The 15,716-nt window shown below is 42.3% G+C and overlaps 1 protein-coding gene across 2 annotated transcripts in view; it reads right to left on the bottom strand.

The window, feature by feature from the left end:
* The window catches only part of LOC138164818 (excitatory amino acid transporter 5), an 84,805-nt gene extending 70,714 nt beyond the window's left edge, over positions 1-14,091 (bottom strand). For both annotated transcript variants that reach the window (XM_069092748.1, XM_069092749.1), the window contains exons 1-2: positions 13,951-14,091; positions 10,300-10,379 (exon numbers count right to left, since the gene is read on the bottom strand). In XM_069092748.1, coding sequence (XP_068948849.1) covers positions 10,300-10,379; positions 13,951-14,091 — 221 coding nt within the window. The remainder of the gene's footprint in view (positions 1-10,299; positions 10,380-13,950) is intronic.
* Between the last annotated feature and the right edge of the window lie 1,625 nt (positions 14,092-15,716).

Here is a 15,716-nt window from a genome sequence, read left to right as displayed (position 1 = left end):
GTAAACATCCCCTAACTCACCAACAAGTTTGAGGACTTTCTGTTATCCTCAACTTCGTTTAGCCAGAATTGTACAGTTAGGAAGGGAGCTAAACCTCTAAGTCTTAAGAATTTGTCTAATTAGGGGCTTAAAGTAACTGGGACTGAACTTATAATTTATCTAAAATGAATTCCATAAAGATGAAGAGGAGGTGGAGCCAAGATGGTGGAGTAGAAACAGGACTTCCGTACAGCTCCAGCTTCTCCCTCCTCCAATACATGTAAAAAAAGACTCTAAACAAATTTTAGAGCTACAGAACCCACAAAGTGACAGAGAGAAACAAATCTCCCACTGAAGGCAGCCTGGCAGGCTGGCAGGAAGAGGCCATCGCACTAAGCTGGGAGCTGAGCCCAGCCCCACGTGAGCCATATGGTTTTGGTCCTAGGGCAGCCCTGACCAGAAGCGGCCAGAGCAGACTTCAAGAGAGTGGAGCACCAGCAGCTGTGGTGGTTTCCAGACTTCTCAACCCATAAACGCCAAAGACAAAGTAAAAGGTCAGTGTGGAACTCTGTTGAAACAGGGGTGGACTACGAGGAGCAGACGGTCTTCATATTTACCTGGAGAGGCTTATACAAACTGATGCTGACTGAGAAGAGTAGAGCCAGGAGAAATTCGTACACAATTACAGACACAATGTATGTGTGGCGACCAACTTTCATAGCCTGGACTCTTCTCAGCAATGCAGTGATATAAGTCAATCCCAAAAGACTCATGAGGGAGAGGAATATGTGCACCCAGAGAAAGAACTAGAAGGAACTGAGTTTATATCCAGATGGAAGCAAAATACCTCATCTTTTTCCTTTTCTTATTTGGTTTTATGCCCTCTTTACCATTTTTCATTCCATCTGATATAATCTGCTAATGTATAATGTGAAAGTATTTACAGATCCTATACTTGACTATGTGCCACCATGGGGGGGTGGGGAGGGAGGGGGACAAAATGTGAAACTCAAGGAATTGTGGACTTGAATCCTGTAAACTAAAAGTAAACAAACAAATTAATTAAAAAAAAAAGAAACAGGGGTGGACTGAAGATCTCAGTCTGGCTCCTGCCCCCATGACAAGAAGCAGTAGAGGCACTGTGGCCATGGCTGCCCTGTGTGGCTGCCTCAGGAGCTCCTGGATTGCAGATTGTAGGGGGACCAAGAGACCATTCAAAGGGTAATTGCTCTTGCTTTGACCTACTGGATCTGGATCATGGTCTTGGGTGGAGGTCCTGGGGTGTGTGGCCAGGTGCCAGAGCCTGTGGGGGCTGCAGAAAGGGTGCCCTCCTAATTGCTCTGGCAGCTGGGAAAACACCAGTGATTTGGGACAAAGTTTTCTCCATTCTGAAAGCAGAATTCTACCATAGCAAAGAGCTCAAAAGTCAAGTAATTGACTGGCAACATGAACAAGCAGAGGAAATGCAATCCTATCATAGATTCCTTTTTTGGGGACAAAAAGGATCAAAGCATGGAAGGGGAGGAAGACAAGTAAGTCAGAACTCCTGCATCAAAAGCTCCCAAGAAAAATATGAATTGGTTACAGGCCATGGAGGAGCTCAAGAAGGATTTTGAAAACCAAGTAAGAGAAGTGGAGGAAAAATTGGGAATAGAAATGAGAATGATGCAAGAAAATTAAGAAAAGTGAGTCAACAGCCTGACTGGAGAAAATAACACCTTAAAAAATAGACTAACTCAAATGGCAAAAGAGGCCCAAAAAGCCAATGAGGAGAAGAATGCCTTAAAAAGCCAAATTTGCCAGATCGAAAAGGAATTTCAAAAACTCACTGAAAAGAATAATTTCTTCAAAATTAGATTGGAACAATTGGAAGCTAATGATTTTATGAGAAATCAAGATACTATAAAACAGATACAAACAAATGAAAAAATAGAAGACAACATGAAATATCTCATTGGAAAAACCACTGACCTGAATAATAGATCCAGGAGAGAAAATTTTAAAATTATTGGACTACCTGAAAGCCATGATCAAAAAAAGAGCCTAGACACCATCTTTCAAGAAATTATCAAGGAAAATTTCCCAGATATTCTAGAACCAGAGGGAAAAATAGAAATTGAAAGAATTCACTGATCGCCTCTTGAAAAAGATCCCCAAAAGAAAACTCCTAGGAATATTATAGCCGAATTCCAGAGTTACCAGGTGGAGGAGAAAATACTGCAAGCAGTCAGGAAGAAACAATTTGCATATTGTGGAAACACAATCAGGATAACACAAGACCTAGCAGCTTCTACACTAAGGGATTGAAGGGCTTGGAATATGATATTCCAGAGTTCAAAGGAGCTAGGATTAAAACCAAGAATCACCCAGCAAAACTGAATATAATGCTTCAGGGGAAAATATGGTCATTCAATGAAATAGAGGATTTTCAAGCATTCTTTTTTTTTCTTTTTGGAGGGGGGAAGGTAAGGCAATTGCCCAAGGTCACATGGCTAGTTTTTTGTGTTAAGTGTCTGAGGCAGGATTTGAACTCAGGTCCTCCTGACTCCAGGGCTGGTGCTCTATTCACTGCGCCACCTAGCCACCCTGTTTTTCAAGCATTCTTGATGAAAAAAAAAACAGCTGAACAGAAAATTTGACTTTCAAATACAAGAAGCAAGAGAAGCATGAGTTGAACTATTTACATTCCTACATGGAAAAATGATAATTGTAACTCATAAGACTTTTCTCAGTATGAGGACAGTTGAAGGGAATATATATGTGTACACATATATGTATACATATATATATATGTATTATAGGAGGGTGTAGGTGTGTATAAATACTTATGTGAGGGTGTGCATATGTATGTGCATGTATATATAGAAGTCACAGGACGAGTTGAATATGAAGGGATGATATCTAAAAAAATAAAATTAAGAGGTGAGAGAGGAATATATTGGGAGAAGAAGAAAGGGAGAGATAGATTAGGGTAAATTATCTTGTATAAAAGAGGTGAGAGAACACTGTTACAATGGAGGGGAAGAGCAGGAAGGTGAAAGGGAATGGGTCAAACTTACTCTCATTGAATTTGGCTTAAGGAAGGAATAACACACACACTCAATTGGGTATCTTACCCTACAGGAAAGTAGGGGGAAAGGGGATAAGAGAGGGGATGACAGAAGGGAGGGCAGATTGGGGGAGAGGGAAGTTAGAAGCAAACATTTTTGAAAAAGGATAGAGTCAAAGGAGAAAAACAGAATAAGCGGGGGGTGGGATAGGATGGAGGGAAATATATTCTTTCACAATATACCTCCTATGGAAATATTTTGCGTAACTACACATGTACAACCTATATTGAATTGCTTATCTTCCCAGTGGGGATGGGTGAGGAAGGTAGACGGGAAAAATTCTGGAACTCAAAGTTTTAAAAACAAATGTGTATTTAAAAAATTGTTTTTTTTTTACATGCAACTGGAAAATAAGATATACAGGCACTGGGGTATAGAAATTCATCTTGCCCTACTAGAAAGTTAGGGGGGGCTGGGGGAGGATATAAGAGAGAGCAGATTGGGGGGAGGGGTATTTAGTAGGCTTGCTATTTTGGGGTAGGGGTAGGGGAAAGATGGGGAAAAATTTGTAACTCAAAATCTTGTGGAAATGAATGTTGAACACTAAAAATAAATAAATAAATTGGAAAAAATAAAATAGCTCTGAATTGAAAAAAAAAGATGAAGAGGTAGAAATCAAATACATCTTTGAGGCCGATACCCCTTAGGCTTAAAATGTGCTAATTATTATAACTTTTACTTATTAAGTATCTGCTCTCAAAGGTTCTCATTTCTCTAGTTCAATCCAATGATGTAGACAATGAAATAATTATTATCCTGATTTTACAGATGGGGAAACTAAGACTCATAAAGGGGAAGTGACTTATCCAGGGTCACACAGAGGACAAGTCACACAGAGGCAAGCGTCAGACTAAGTTTATCTGAATAAAAACCCAGAGGCCTTTTCCACTGAACCCCTTGACCTCCTCTTAAGCCTTAGGAAATCCACCTCTAACCAAGACCATTCCTTTGGGAAAGTGTCATAGGGGTTCAGGTAGAGATAGTGAGAGAGGCTGGAATCCAAAAGCAGGGAGGGAAGGAAACTTTGGTCTGAGAGGCCACCTCACAAGAGAAATCATTTTTATGGCACTCTAAAGTTTACAAACCACTGTCTTCATAGGAACCCTGTGAGGCAGGGAATGTAAATATTATCATTACTTTTGAAGATGAAGAAACTTGTATGATAAGACACATAGAGTCCCAGGGTCATTCAAGGTCACAGGCTTAGTAAATGTCAGAAGTGGGATTGGAGACCCAGCCCTCTTGACTCCAGTGATTTTTTCCCCCTGGGAACAATATAAAAATATTTTTTACCCCAATGCAAATATATATATATACATATGTGTGTGTATATACTTATATGTACATATATACACACTTATATTTATTCTTGTTAACTTATCTCCTGCCCTCTGGTCCAGAGCTATTCCCACACATCATAAGTTCCAGACCCCACAGTCCCTGGAGCCTTAAACACATGCTGTAGATGGGATGTAGTTTATTTTACGCATAATACTTCACACTTTTGCTCTAGAGATCAAGAATTTTTATTTTTAATTTGGTACCTATTAAGTTTTCCCATCAGGAGAAAACAAGGGGGTGGGAGGGACTAGCAAAGTTGGCAGAGGAGGGAGAAGCTGTACAGCCCAACTCTCCCTGGTAACCATTCCAACAAAGACCTGGGGAAAATATCACAGTTGTGATTGGTAAATGAAAAGAAAAAAAATCAGAATGAGTTATTTTTCTTGCCCAGGTCAGCAAAGGTAGACAGAAGTATGTGGACGCTGTAGAAGGGGTCTAGCCTGGAAGGTTCCTCATGCAGTGCCTTCCACACTGGCACTTAAGTGGGGCCTGTGGCTGTGTATGATCAATCAATCAACAAACATATATTAAGTGACTATTATGTGCCCGGTTTTGAAAGAAGAGGCAAAAGACAGTCCTGTCCTCAAGAAACTTACAATTTAAAGGGAGAGACAACATGGGCAAAAAGACATCCCCCATCCAGTAGAGACAGGTATGATCATGTGAAAGGAGCAGGAAGAGGAGCCAACTGGCAGCTCTGCTGTTTGTACCCTTGTCTGGGCTGCAGATCCAGTGAGGACTGAATTGGGGATCTGCACCTAAGAGTGACTGTCTAGGGCAAGGAAGGGTTGTGGACCTAAGGTAGGAACAGAATCAAACAGCAGCTGGACAGCCCCCAGTCCATTCTGAGTCCTGCAGTTAAGGCAGGGAGCTCAGAACAAGGATAAGCTTGCAGTTCTGTCACTCTGAACCTACAAAGCCTTCCAGCTGACTGAGAGGGGCTAAAACCTGCAGCAGTCTACTGGAGCCCCAATTGGGGTAAACCTATAGTCATGTTGCTCAGACTCAAACCAGGGTCAAGTTCTTGCAAAGCTCAGCCCGAGTGGCCAGCAGCCACACTTTGCCCTGGATCAGACTGCTTTGAAGTTTTAAGTTCTGCAGCCTCAATCGCCTCTATGGTCCTTGAAGAACACATGATTCACTGCCCAACAAAAGCAGCAGCAAAACCCCACAGAATACAAATCGGGACTGACAGCCCAGATGTTCCTACCAGAAGTGTTCAGAGCCTGGCTCCAACATAAAATCCTACTTGGGGAAATAAGACTGAAACGAGTAAAACAAAGAAACAAAAAATGACCACTAGCAAGAGATATTCTGGTGCCAGAAATACCCAAGATGCAAACCCACAAGAAGGAATATTCAAAACATATAAAAGAAAAGCCTAAAAAATATAGCTTTGATACATGATCAATTAGAATTTAAAGGTAAAAAAATTTTTTTTAAGTTTTAAAATTATTTTCTAAATGAAATGAGACCCCTAGAGGGAATCACTAGAAAAACAGGAGCTCTTTGAAGGAAAGACTTGAAAGGAGGATTGACACTTTGGAATAAGGGAGAAAAATTCCTCCCCAAGCAACAGACTCCTTGAAAATTAGAATGGACCAATCAGAAGTGAATTACCCTTTGTGTCTTTCTCTCCAACTCATCCTCCCTGAGACAATGAGAAATATTACAACAAAATCAAAAGCCTGAAAAAATAGAAGAAAGTGTAAAACATCTCAAAGCCTCCCCCGACACACACACACACACACACACACACACACACACACACACAAACCCACACAACCAACTGACCTGGAAAAGAGATCAAGGAGGGATAACTTAAGAATCAGTGGATTACTTGCCATTAGTTAGTGTAGTGGGCAGAGCACTAGACCTGGAGTCAGGAAGATCTGAGTTCAAAGCCAGCCCCAGGTACTTACTAGCTATTTGATCCAGGACAAGTCGCTTAATCACTGTCTGCTTCATTTTCCTCAATTATAAAATGGGGATAATAATAACTCCTGCTTTGTAGGATTGTTGTGAGAGCTGAGTGAAATAATATTTGAAAAGTTCTTAGATGGTGTCTAGAATACAGTAGGCACTTAATAAATGCTTGTTTCCTTCCTTCATTTCTGAAAGCCATGACCAGGTTTAAAAAAAACCTGGACGTGATATTTCATGTAATCATAGAAGAAAACCTCCCAGATCTCTTAAAACAAAAGGGGAAAGTGGAGCTAGAATCTAGTGGTTGAAAGAAATTCCCAAATGAAGACTCTCAGAAATGTCACAGCCCAGATGCAGAACTTCCAGGTCAAAGAGAAAGCATTTTCTATATTGCAACCAGAACAGAAGAATTGGAGTACTGAGGAGCCAGTTAGGATCATACAGGAATTAACACCTCCTAATATAAGGAGCAGAGAGCTTGCCTTCTAAAAGGGAAAAACTGCTTACAACCTTAGATCAACATACTCAGCAAAACTTAGTATAATCCTACAGGAGATAAGACTGTATCTTTAATGAAACTGAGGGCTTCCAAGCATTCTTGGGGAAAAAAATGCTTAAGTAGAAACTTCAAAAGATAAACACTAGTCAAGAGAAATATAAAATGGCAAATACAAGTTTCCTTTGATAAGTCTTTGTCCGGGTCATACCCACTAATGGCAGGTATTCATTAGTTCTGTCTTCTGGGCCATTTTCTCTTTTCTCTATTTCACTTAGTGGTCTCATCAATGCTCACAAATACAATTATCATCTCTGTGCTGATGAGTCTACTTATCTAGCCCCAGGCTCTTTCCTAAGCTCCAGACTTACATCTCCAACTGTCTATTGGACATCCCAAACTAGATGTCCCATAGACATCTTAAACTCAACATGACCAAAACTAAACTCATTATCCTCCTCCCCATCTTAACTTCCCCATTACTATTAAGGACACTACTATCCTCCCCGTTATCCAGGCTCACAAGCTACATTTCATCCTTGAATCTTGATTTTTTTCTCACTTCCCATCCCACCATATCCAATCGATTGTCAAGTCACGTTGTTTCTGTTTCTGTGCCATCTCTCATGTACACTCCCCTTTTCTCCTCTGAAGCTGCCACGTCACCACCTTATGTCCGGACTATTACACAGCCTGTCTGTTGGTTCTTTTTGCCTTGTCTCTTATTGCAATCCATTCTCCATTCAGCTGTCAAAGCAATCTTCCGACTTCCCATCTCACTATCCAACGAACTCCACCGGTTCCCCATCGTTTCCAGGACCAAATATAAAATCCTCTGTTTCACATTCAAAGCCCTTCAAAATCTGCCATCTTCCTACTCTTCCAGTCTCCTTACACATTTCTCACCCTAAATCACCCCAACCTCTGTAATTCAGCAACATTGACCCGGCTAGTCTTCATACAAGACCCTCCATCTCCTGACCATGGACATTTTCTCTCACTGTCTCCCATGTCTGAAATTCCCTGCCTCCTCTTCTTCACCCCTTGCCTTCCTGGTTTTCTTCAAGTCCCAGATAAAATCCCACCAATTAAAAGAAGACTTTCTCATTTTCCCTTAATGTGAGTGTCTTAATCTGGAAATTATTTCTAATTTATTTTGTACAGGATGACCCCAAAATTTTAAGCCTTAAAAACTCAAAGCTGCACTAAGACATTTGGAATATCTCATTTATATATATTTTGTGTTGTCTCCATCACTACACTGTGAGGGTTTTTTTTTGTAGAGCAAGGTCTGTCTTCTGTCTTTCTTTGTATCTCCAGTGTTTGGCAGAGTGTCTGGAACATAGTAGGCACTTAATGAATACCTTTTCACTGACTGACCGAGATGATCCAAGTTCCCCTCTGAATCCTAATGTTATCAGGGGGTCATAAAAGGAGCTCAGTAAGACCTGGGAATTTTTTTACTCTATTTTAATTATATTAACAGAAGAAAGAAAAGGGAAGGGAAAAGAAATGCATTAGTGTAGAAAGGGGAAAGAAGTGTTGGGGGAGTTTATCATCTCACATAATTGGGGTTCATAGGTAGAAGATGATGCAAATGAGGAAGAAGGGATGAGAGTAGCAGGTGAAACTTAATTGAATTGGGTAAAGGAGGGTAGAATTTTCATACTGAATTGGGTGTAGAAATATACTTGACTCAATAGGGAAACAGGAGGAAATGAGGAGAGGGGAGAGAGGAGAAGGAAGAATGGGAATGAGGGGAAAGACAGATTGGGGAAGGATTAGTCATAAGCAAAACAAACTCTAGCCTTGGAGGGCAGATTGTGAAGAGGGATTTAAAAGGAAAGGAAAAAAGGGAAACCTCTAATTAAAGTCTGGGCAAGGGAAAAAAGAAAAGGGGCTGGGGATTAGAAGCAAATTGCATGGAGCATACAACGCTGATGCTTGAGCACATTCCTCTCTTTCTACCATCTTCTTTGTTAGGAGGAGGGAGAAAACAGAAAGAGGGAAAAGTACAATAAGATGAATTGGAGGGGGGCAGCCAGGTGGCTCAGCGAGTAAGAGCACTGGCTCCAGTGTTGGGATGACCTGGATCAAATCTGGGCTCAGATACTCAGCACCACACCCAGAAATAACTGGCTGTGTAACCTTGAGCAAGTTACTTAACCCCGATTGCTTTAAAAAAAAAAAAAAAAGATGAATTGGAGGGAAATACACAATTAACAATCATGGCTGTGAATGTCAGTGGGATGAACTCAGAAAATGGAAGAAAATAGCAGGTTAGATTATAAAACAGAAGCCAACAATATGTTGTTTACAAGAAACACACTTTTACACAGTTTAAATTAGGGGATGGAACAAAATCTATTATGCTCCATCTAACCTAAAAAAGGCAAGGATAGTGAACATGATCTCAGACAAGGCAACAGCAATAATTGTCTTAAATAAAAGAAATAAATGAGGAAATTTCATTGTATTGAAAGGTAGTATAGACATTGAATAAAATATCAATACTTAACATATATGTACCCAATGGCATAGAATTTAAATACTTAAAGGAAAAACTGAATGAGTTGCATGGAGAAATGTACAATAAAACTATAATAGTAGGGAACTCCAATGTACCTCTTTCAGATCTAGATAAATCTAACAAAAAAAGATAAAAGAAAATTCAGGACCAGAATAGAATTTTTTAAAAAGTTAGATATTGATCGAGGATTGAAAGGACTATATATATAATTTCTCAGCTATCTATGATCTCTTTACACACATCGACCATGAATTAAGTCATTAAAAACCTTGAAAAACACTTATAGAAAAGCAGAAATATTAAACTCATCTTTTACTGACCACAATGCAATAAAATTATATTGAGTAAAAGCCCAATGAAGAAAGAAGTGAAAAGTAATTAAAGACTAAGTGACTTAATCCTAAATAGGTAGGTAAAAAGAACAAATCATAAAAGCAATAGATAATTTCATTAAAGATGACAACAATGAGACAACACAGCAAAATTTTTAGACAGAGATTCCTTAGTGGAAAATGTATATCTCTAAATACTTTCATCAACACAAGAGAGGAAAAACAGATCAAGAAACTGGGTAACCAACTTAAAATACCAACAATTAAAAAAACAAACATTCAAACACCAAAACAGAAATTCTGAAAATCAAAGGAGAAATTAGAAAAAAATTTGAACAAAAAAATCTCTTTTAATTTAATAAATAAAACTAGGAACTAGTTTTTAAAAAACACAGCAAAATAGATGAGTCATTATGTAATTTGATTTAAGAAACAAGAGAGAGCAATGAGACCCACACAACCACAGACTCTCCTCAGCATATGCATGCTCACATGTGTGTGTGTGCGTGCGTGCACACACGCACCCCCCCCATATCTGTACTTTGTTTATACCAAACACTGGCAAACATCTTGGTAGTCACTCACCTTGAGACAACAAGGGGCAGGATCAGCATCTTCAGCATCCTCATCAGCAGTTCTCCAGGGAATTGGAAGTAACTAATTTCCTAGAAGTGCAAGAAGAAGTATGGATTTCTAGCAGGCCCACACTCACTTGTGTTAACCTAATGTTGTTATATTTATCACATTCTTTTCATGGGGAAGAGGTCATTCTCTAAAGATATCATGGGCAGTTAAAAAAAGGGTCTAAGCCTTGGGGTCAGGATTCCTGGGTTCTGTTCCTGATTTTCTGCATGACATTTGGTAAATCACTCCTTTCTGAGCTTTACTTTCCTCACCCATTAAAAAATGGGAGATTGGAAAAGATGGTCCTTTAAAGTTGATTCATACAGAGGTTCCCAGGTCTGGACCATAATGAACTTATAGGTCATCTGAGCTAATTCCATTCTACAGGCAAGGAAACAGAGATGGGGACTTCCCCAAGAAACCTTGGAGTAACCTTGGAGCTAAGACCACACCTCAGTACTGTCCAAACCTCTCAACTATTTTACAGATTGGAAAACTAAGTCCCAGAGAGAAGAAAAACAACTTAGCCAAAGTCACAAAATTACTTAGGAGCAGAGCTGAGACCAGAACCCAGGCCTTCTAATTCCTAGCCTCACACTTTTTCTAGAACATCATGAGAAAATAGCAAGTTAAAATAAAAACAAATTGTACCCAAACATTGCTTTACAAGGCACTTTATAGCTTTTTTTAAAATTTGGCTTTTTAGCAGGAAAAAATCGGAGGAAGAAGTACAAGGAGGCATATTCCCATCTTACGGATGGGGGAACTGAGGCTCAGAAAGGAAAAGGCGTGACTTTCCCAGAATGTTGGAGCTGGAAGGAGACTTAGAATATATTTTAGTGATGGGGAATAAAGGGAGCATAGCCCAGTGGTGGGAAAGCTGACCTCTAGGAAGAGATGGGTTCAGGTTCTGCCTTTGATACATACTGGTCACATAAGAATGTGTTGCAGGAAATTCTGTGAGATGATAAATTGAAGAACGAGTGCCAGTCTGTGTTGATGGAGGGACCTTCCTCACCAGGAATTCCTTTTACCAGTGAAATCAGCGGTCTGATCCCTTCTCAAATTACAGAGATAATAACTACAATATTCACTGACGTAGATGTAGGGTTTCAAGGTGCACCAAGTGATTCAATTGATCAGTCGATAAACATTTGTTTCTTCAATACGATATCTCCTTTCATCTTACAGCAACTCTGTGAGGGAGGTTCTATTCTTACCCCCTTTTTACAGAAGAGGAAACCAAGGCTCAGTGAAGAAGTCATTACCAGAGGGCACACAGCTAGCATCAGGCTATGAAGCGGAGGTGGAGATTTGAATTCAAGTCTGAGGGGCAGGGGTCATCTAGTCTGACTGTCCTGCTATAGATGAGCACACAAACTCTGTCCAGAATGTGGCCCTGGGCCAGCACCCAGGGCCAGTGAGGGTCAGAGCTGGGAGGGATGAGCTCCTGGGACCTCCCTGGGCTCTTTCCGTGCCTTCCCCATCGCACACAAGAGCATTGTTTAGGGAAGGGGGCCGTTCAGGGCTCCAGTCCCTGGCTGAGACATCAGACGGCCCCTGGGGAAATCTATTTCAAAGGGAGACACTGAGCTCTCCATCTCTAGCCAAGTGCTTGTTCTAATGTCCACATTCTTCCTGCTATCTCTCTGGCTCGGGAACTGTGGGCCCATCCAAACAGATGGAGAGGGATGCTTGGACAAGAACGGCCCCCCCAGACTGGGCCAGGAACACACAGGAATTCCAAATTTGTTTTCAAGTTAAGCCCTAGCAGCAAACAAATGTTTGGTCCTGTGTTAATGCAGGGGAAGAGCTGGGCCCCAGTTCGTGACAGTCAGCTCCCTCCCTGCTGCCCAGGGTCTGGGGAGAGGGTCCTAGATGGAGTGAGGGTTGGGGGCCGAAGGGACCTTAAAAACCACATAGCCCGTGCTAGAGAGGAGACAGCTGATCCCTCTAGAGCGGAAGTGACCTGTCCAAGGTTCCTTTGTTAACAAGAACTTCAGCTCTCAGCTAGGTGGCGCCATAGTGCATAGAGCGCTAGACTTGGAAACAGAAAGAGTTCAAATCCTGCCTAGACATTAGTTGTGTGACCCTGGGCAAGTCACTTCACCCTATTTGCCTCAGTTTCCTCATCAGTAAAATGAGCTTGAGCAGGAAATGGCAAATTTCTCTGGGTGTCTTTGTCAAGAAAATCCCAAATGGAGTCACAAAGAGTCAGATAGGACTGAAATGAATGAACAACAACAAAAGGGATCAGGAAGGGCCCTCAAGTCCAGGACAGATCAAAGGAACTAGGAATGTCTGTCAAGGAGAAGAGAAGGGCTCAGGGCACTTATGGGAGCAGGTGAAGTCTGACCATCTCCCTATTCCTGGAAGGTAGACTTCTCTTAATACTATCCAAGTCAAAGGAATGAATGTCTAATAGTAGAGACTGTTTTTTTGCCATAGTAAGTAGGTGGGAAAGGTATATTGAGGGGGAAAGGATCCCTGACATCACCCTATGTCTGTGCTGTTGTATGATCAGGCTCTCCTGGGCTTCTGTGTCTAACAGTCTTGTTTCCCTAAGAAGTTCCAGGATATCTCGAAACCTGCTGCTGCCTGACTTTACATGTAATCTGGGATACTCTCAGAGCTGTCCTCTTGGGGAAGCCATTTGGTTTCTCTGACCCTCGGTTTTTTCCCTCTGTAAAGTGTGAATTATGAGCCTTGCATTTGCCTCCCTCCTAAAGCTCCTAGGAAGACAAGGCTTTGTACCAGAGAGAAAGGAGTAATCATCATCAGAAAAGGAAGTGGGAGAGAGACAGAGGAGAGATGGCAGGAAGAGACACACAGAGACAGCCACAGAGACAGAAAGAGATGGGAGGAGGAGAAAGAGACAGAGAGACAGAGACAGAGAAAACTAGATGGAGTGCCACAGACTGCTATCTACCAACACACAAGGATTTTTAGGGAGGCCTTTTATGCACAGGATTTATAGGAGGGACTGGACCAGAATGGCCTGGCATGGGAAGGCCTGGATGGGTTAAGATCTGTGGAGGGCACAGATGGAGGGCATGAAATCACCCTGACCCTTCCGATGCTACCTCTGACATGAACAGTGTGACCCAGGGAGAGCAACTTCCTCAGTTTCCTCACCTGCTGAGTGGGAATACTGATACCAGTCCTACTGACCACACCAGGCTGTCATTCAAATTCAATGAGAGAATGGATGTAAGGAGCCTAAATTTCTAAGGGCCATCCCTTGTTATTATGGAAGAAAATTGTTAACATCATTATTACATTCATTATTCAATTCGGTTCAATTCAATTAGTGTTTCTTGAGCACCTACCTTGTGCCAGGTGCCATCCTGAGGATGTAAAGCTGTCCCAGAGCTTAGATTTAGGCGGGGAGGGGAGGTTACAAAAACATCCAGACAAGCACAAAGTGGACAGCGAGAGGATGCACAAAGTGAGACCCACTGAGGGTAGGGGAAGAAAGGTCTTGGGCTCCAGGTGGTTATCTGGAAGGAGCCTGAGGATGCTAGGAGGGGGCGGGGGAGGCGGGAGAGCACCTCAGGTCAACAGGGTGGGGGACGGGAGACACAGCTCGTGCCAAAACCAGGAGGGACTGACCTGGGGCGAGAGGTGCTGGGTCCTCAGGAAGAAGCCCAGGAGGCAGCCTATGATGACAGAGAGCACGGACAGGATGAGCAGCCCATTCCTCCGGCACACATCCTTTACCCGAGCCAGCAGAGCGTCCAAAGCCAGAGCCATGGTGCCCTCTGCCCTAGAGGCAGGGTCCCTATGGGGGGTCAGCCTCCCATGGAGCCGCCCTGCTGCTCCGGGCTCCCCGGGCCGTCTGGGGTCTGGGAAGAACAGCTCTGAACTCCCAGCCCCCCCGGCTGCTTTGCCTGTGAGGTCACCCTTCCCCCCCACAGCCAGGCCCCACTCGGGCTCCCTCCAGCATTATCACTGCTCCAAATGAATGCCCACAATCCTATTATCAACTACATCATTAAGAGCCTGGGAGCAGCTTAGGGAGCCCTGGGAAATTAGAGTAAAGCCCAGAAGGGTGCCAGCAGCATTAGCCAGGAGGCAGGGGGTTGGAGCTGATGACCCCCAGCTCCCTTCCCACTCTCAGATTCTAGGAACCCATGATGCAAAAGCAGAGTCCCCTCTGGTCTGAGGATGGTGCCAATTTCAATAGGACCCATGCATGCCAAGAGGCAACCAACCTGGGTTCAGATTCCATTCCTACAATGAGGGAATCAAGCTAAATGTTTAGTAAGCATAGAGAATCACAGCATTATGGTAATAGTAATGAGTCAATGTCACTACCCCCCCAGTGCTTCATGAGGCTGAGCCCTAGGGGGTCCTACTAAGCTGGAACCAGGGACACACTTGGTGTCAGGGGAGAGATCCAAAGCCATGATGCTCTAAGATCAGGCTAAAGTCAGGAGTCGGGCTAACATCCATAGCCACAACAACAGTCCACTAATGAATGAATTCGGTCATTTTGCTATAATTCTCATCTCAAAGATAATTGTTTGTTTTTTAACTAAAGCCTTCTGGCTGGAACAGAGGGAAATGTTATGTAAGTCTGACTTCCTGTAGGAAGCGCAAGATTTCAGAAAATCAGACATTCTTGGGAAGTGAGAACAACCTTCATTTACTATGGGCCTATAATCAAAGAATATTTCTTAAACCAATGGGCAAGTCCTTTTTTTTAATGTAAAAAGAAATTTGTTGCTGTTGTTCAGTCATGTCCAATGCTTTGTGACCCCATTTGAGGTTTTCTTGGCAAAGATACTGGAGGGGCTTTGCCAGCTCATTTTATGGGTAGGGAAACTGAGGCAAACAGGGTTAAGTGACTCACCCAGGGCTACACAGCTAGTAAGTGCCAAAGGCTAGATTTGAACACAGGAAGATGAATCTTCCTGACACTAGGCCAGGTGCTCTGTGCACTATGGCATCACATAGTGCCCACAAAAAGAAGCACATTTTCTTAATAAATTTTGGTATAGTGAAAGGAGTGACTGTTAGATTTGGAGTCAGAGGATGCAATTCAAATCCTGGTTCTGCCTCCTGCTACATGTGTGACTTTGGGGGCACCGATTAATTTCTCTCAGTTTCCCACTCTATAAAACAGGGGTGGAGAGATTGGAGTCAATGACCCCTCAGGACTCTTCTAACTCTCTGATCCCCAAGATGTCACTGAAATGTTCCTGCCTGAAGCTCCTTCCCTATTGTCCATAGGCCTAGACGTGTGGTACCTCATTCTTTCAATGAACCTCAATATATTTCTTGTGTAATATCATCTGACTCCATCCAGTGTCTCAAAATCATTCTACTCCCCCCCCAAGTGACTAAAGATTTATTTATACCTAGCTTGTGTCTTT

This window comes from Petaurus breviceps, unplaced genomic scaffold (genome assembly GCF_028583685.1).
Source record: "Petaurus breviceps papuanus isolate PSGF00001 unplaced genomic scaffold, PetGlider_PUasm1.0 207, whole genome shotgun sequence".
In the NCBI taxonomy this organism is placed as follows: domain Eukaryota; kingdom Metazoa; phylum Chordata; class Mammalia; order Diprotodontia; family Petauridae; genus Petaurus; species Petaurus breviceps.
The sequence above is the reverse complement of the archived record's forward strand: the minus strand, read 5'-3'. Positions and strand labels throughout refer to the sequence as shown.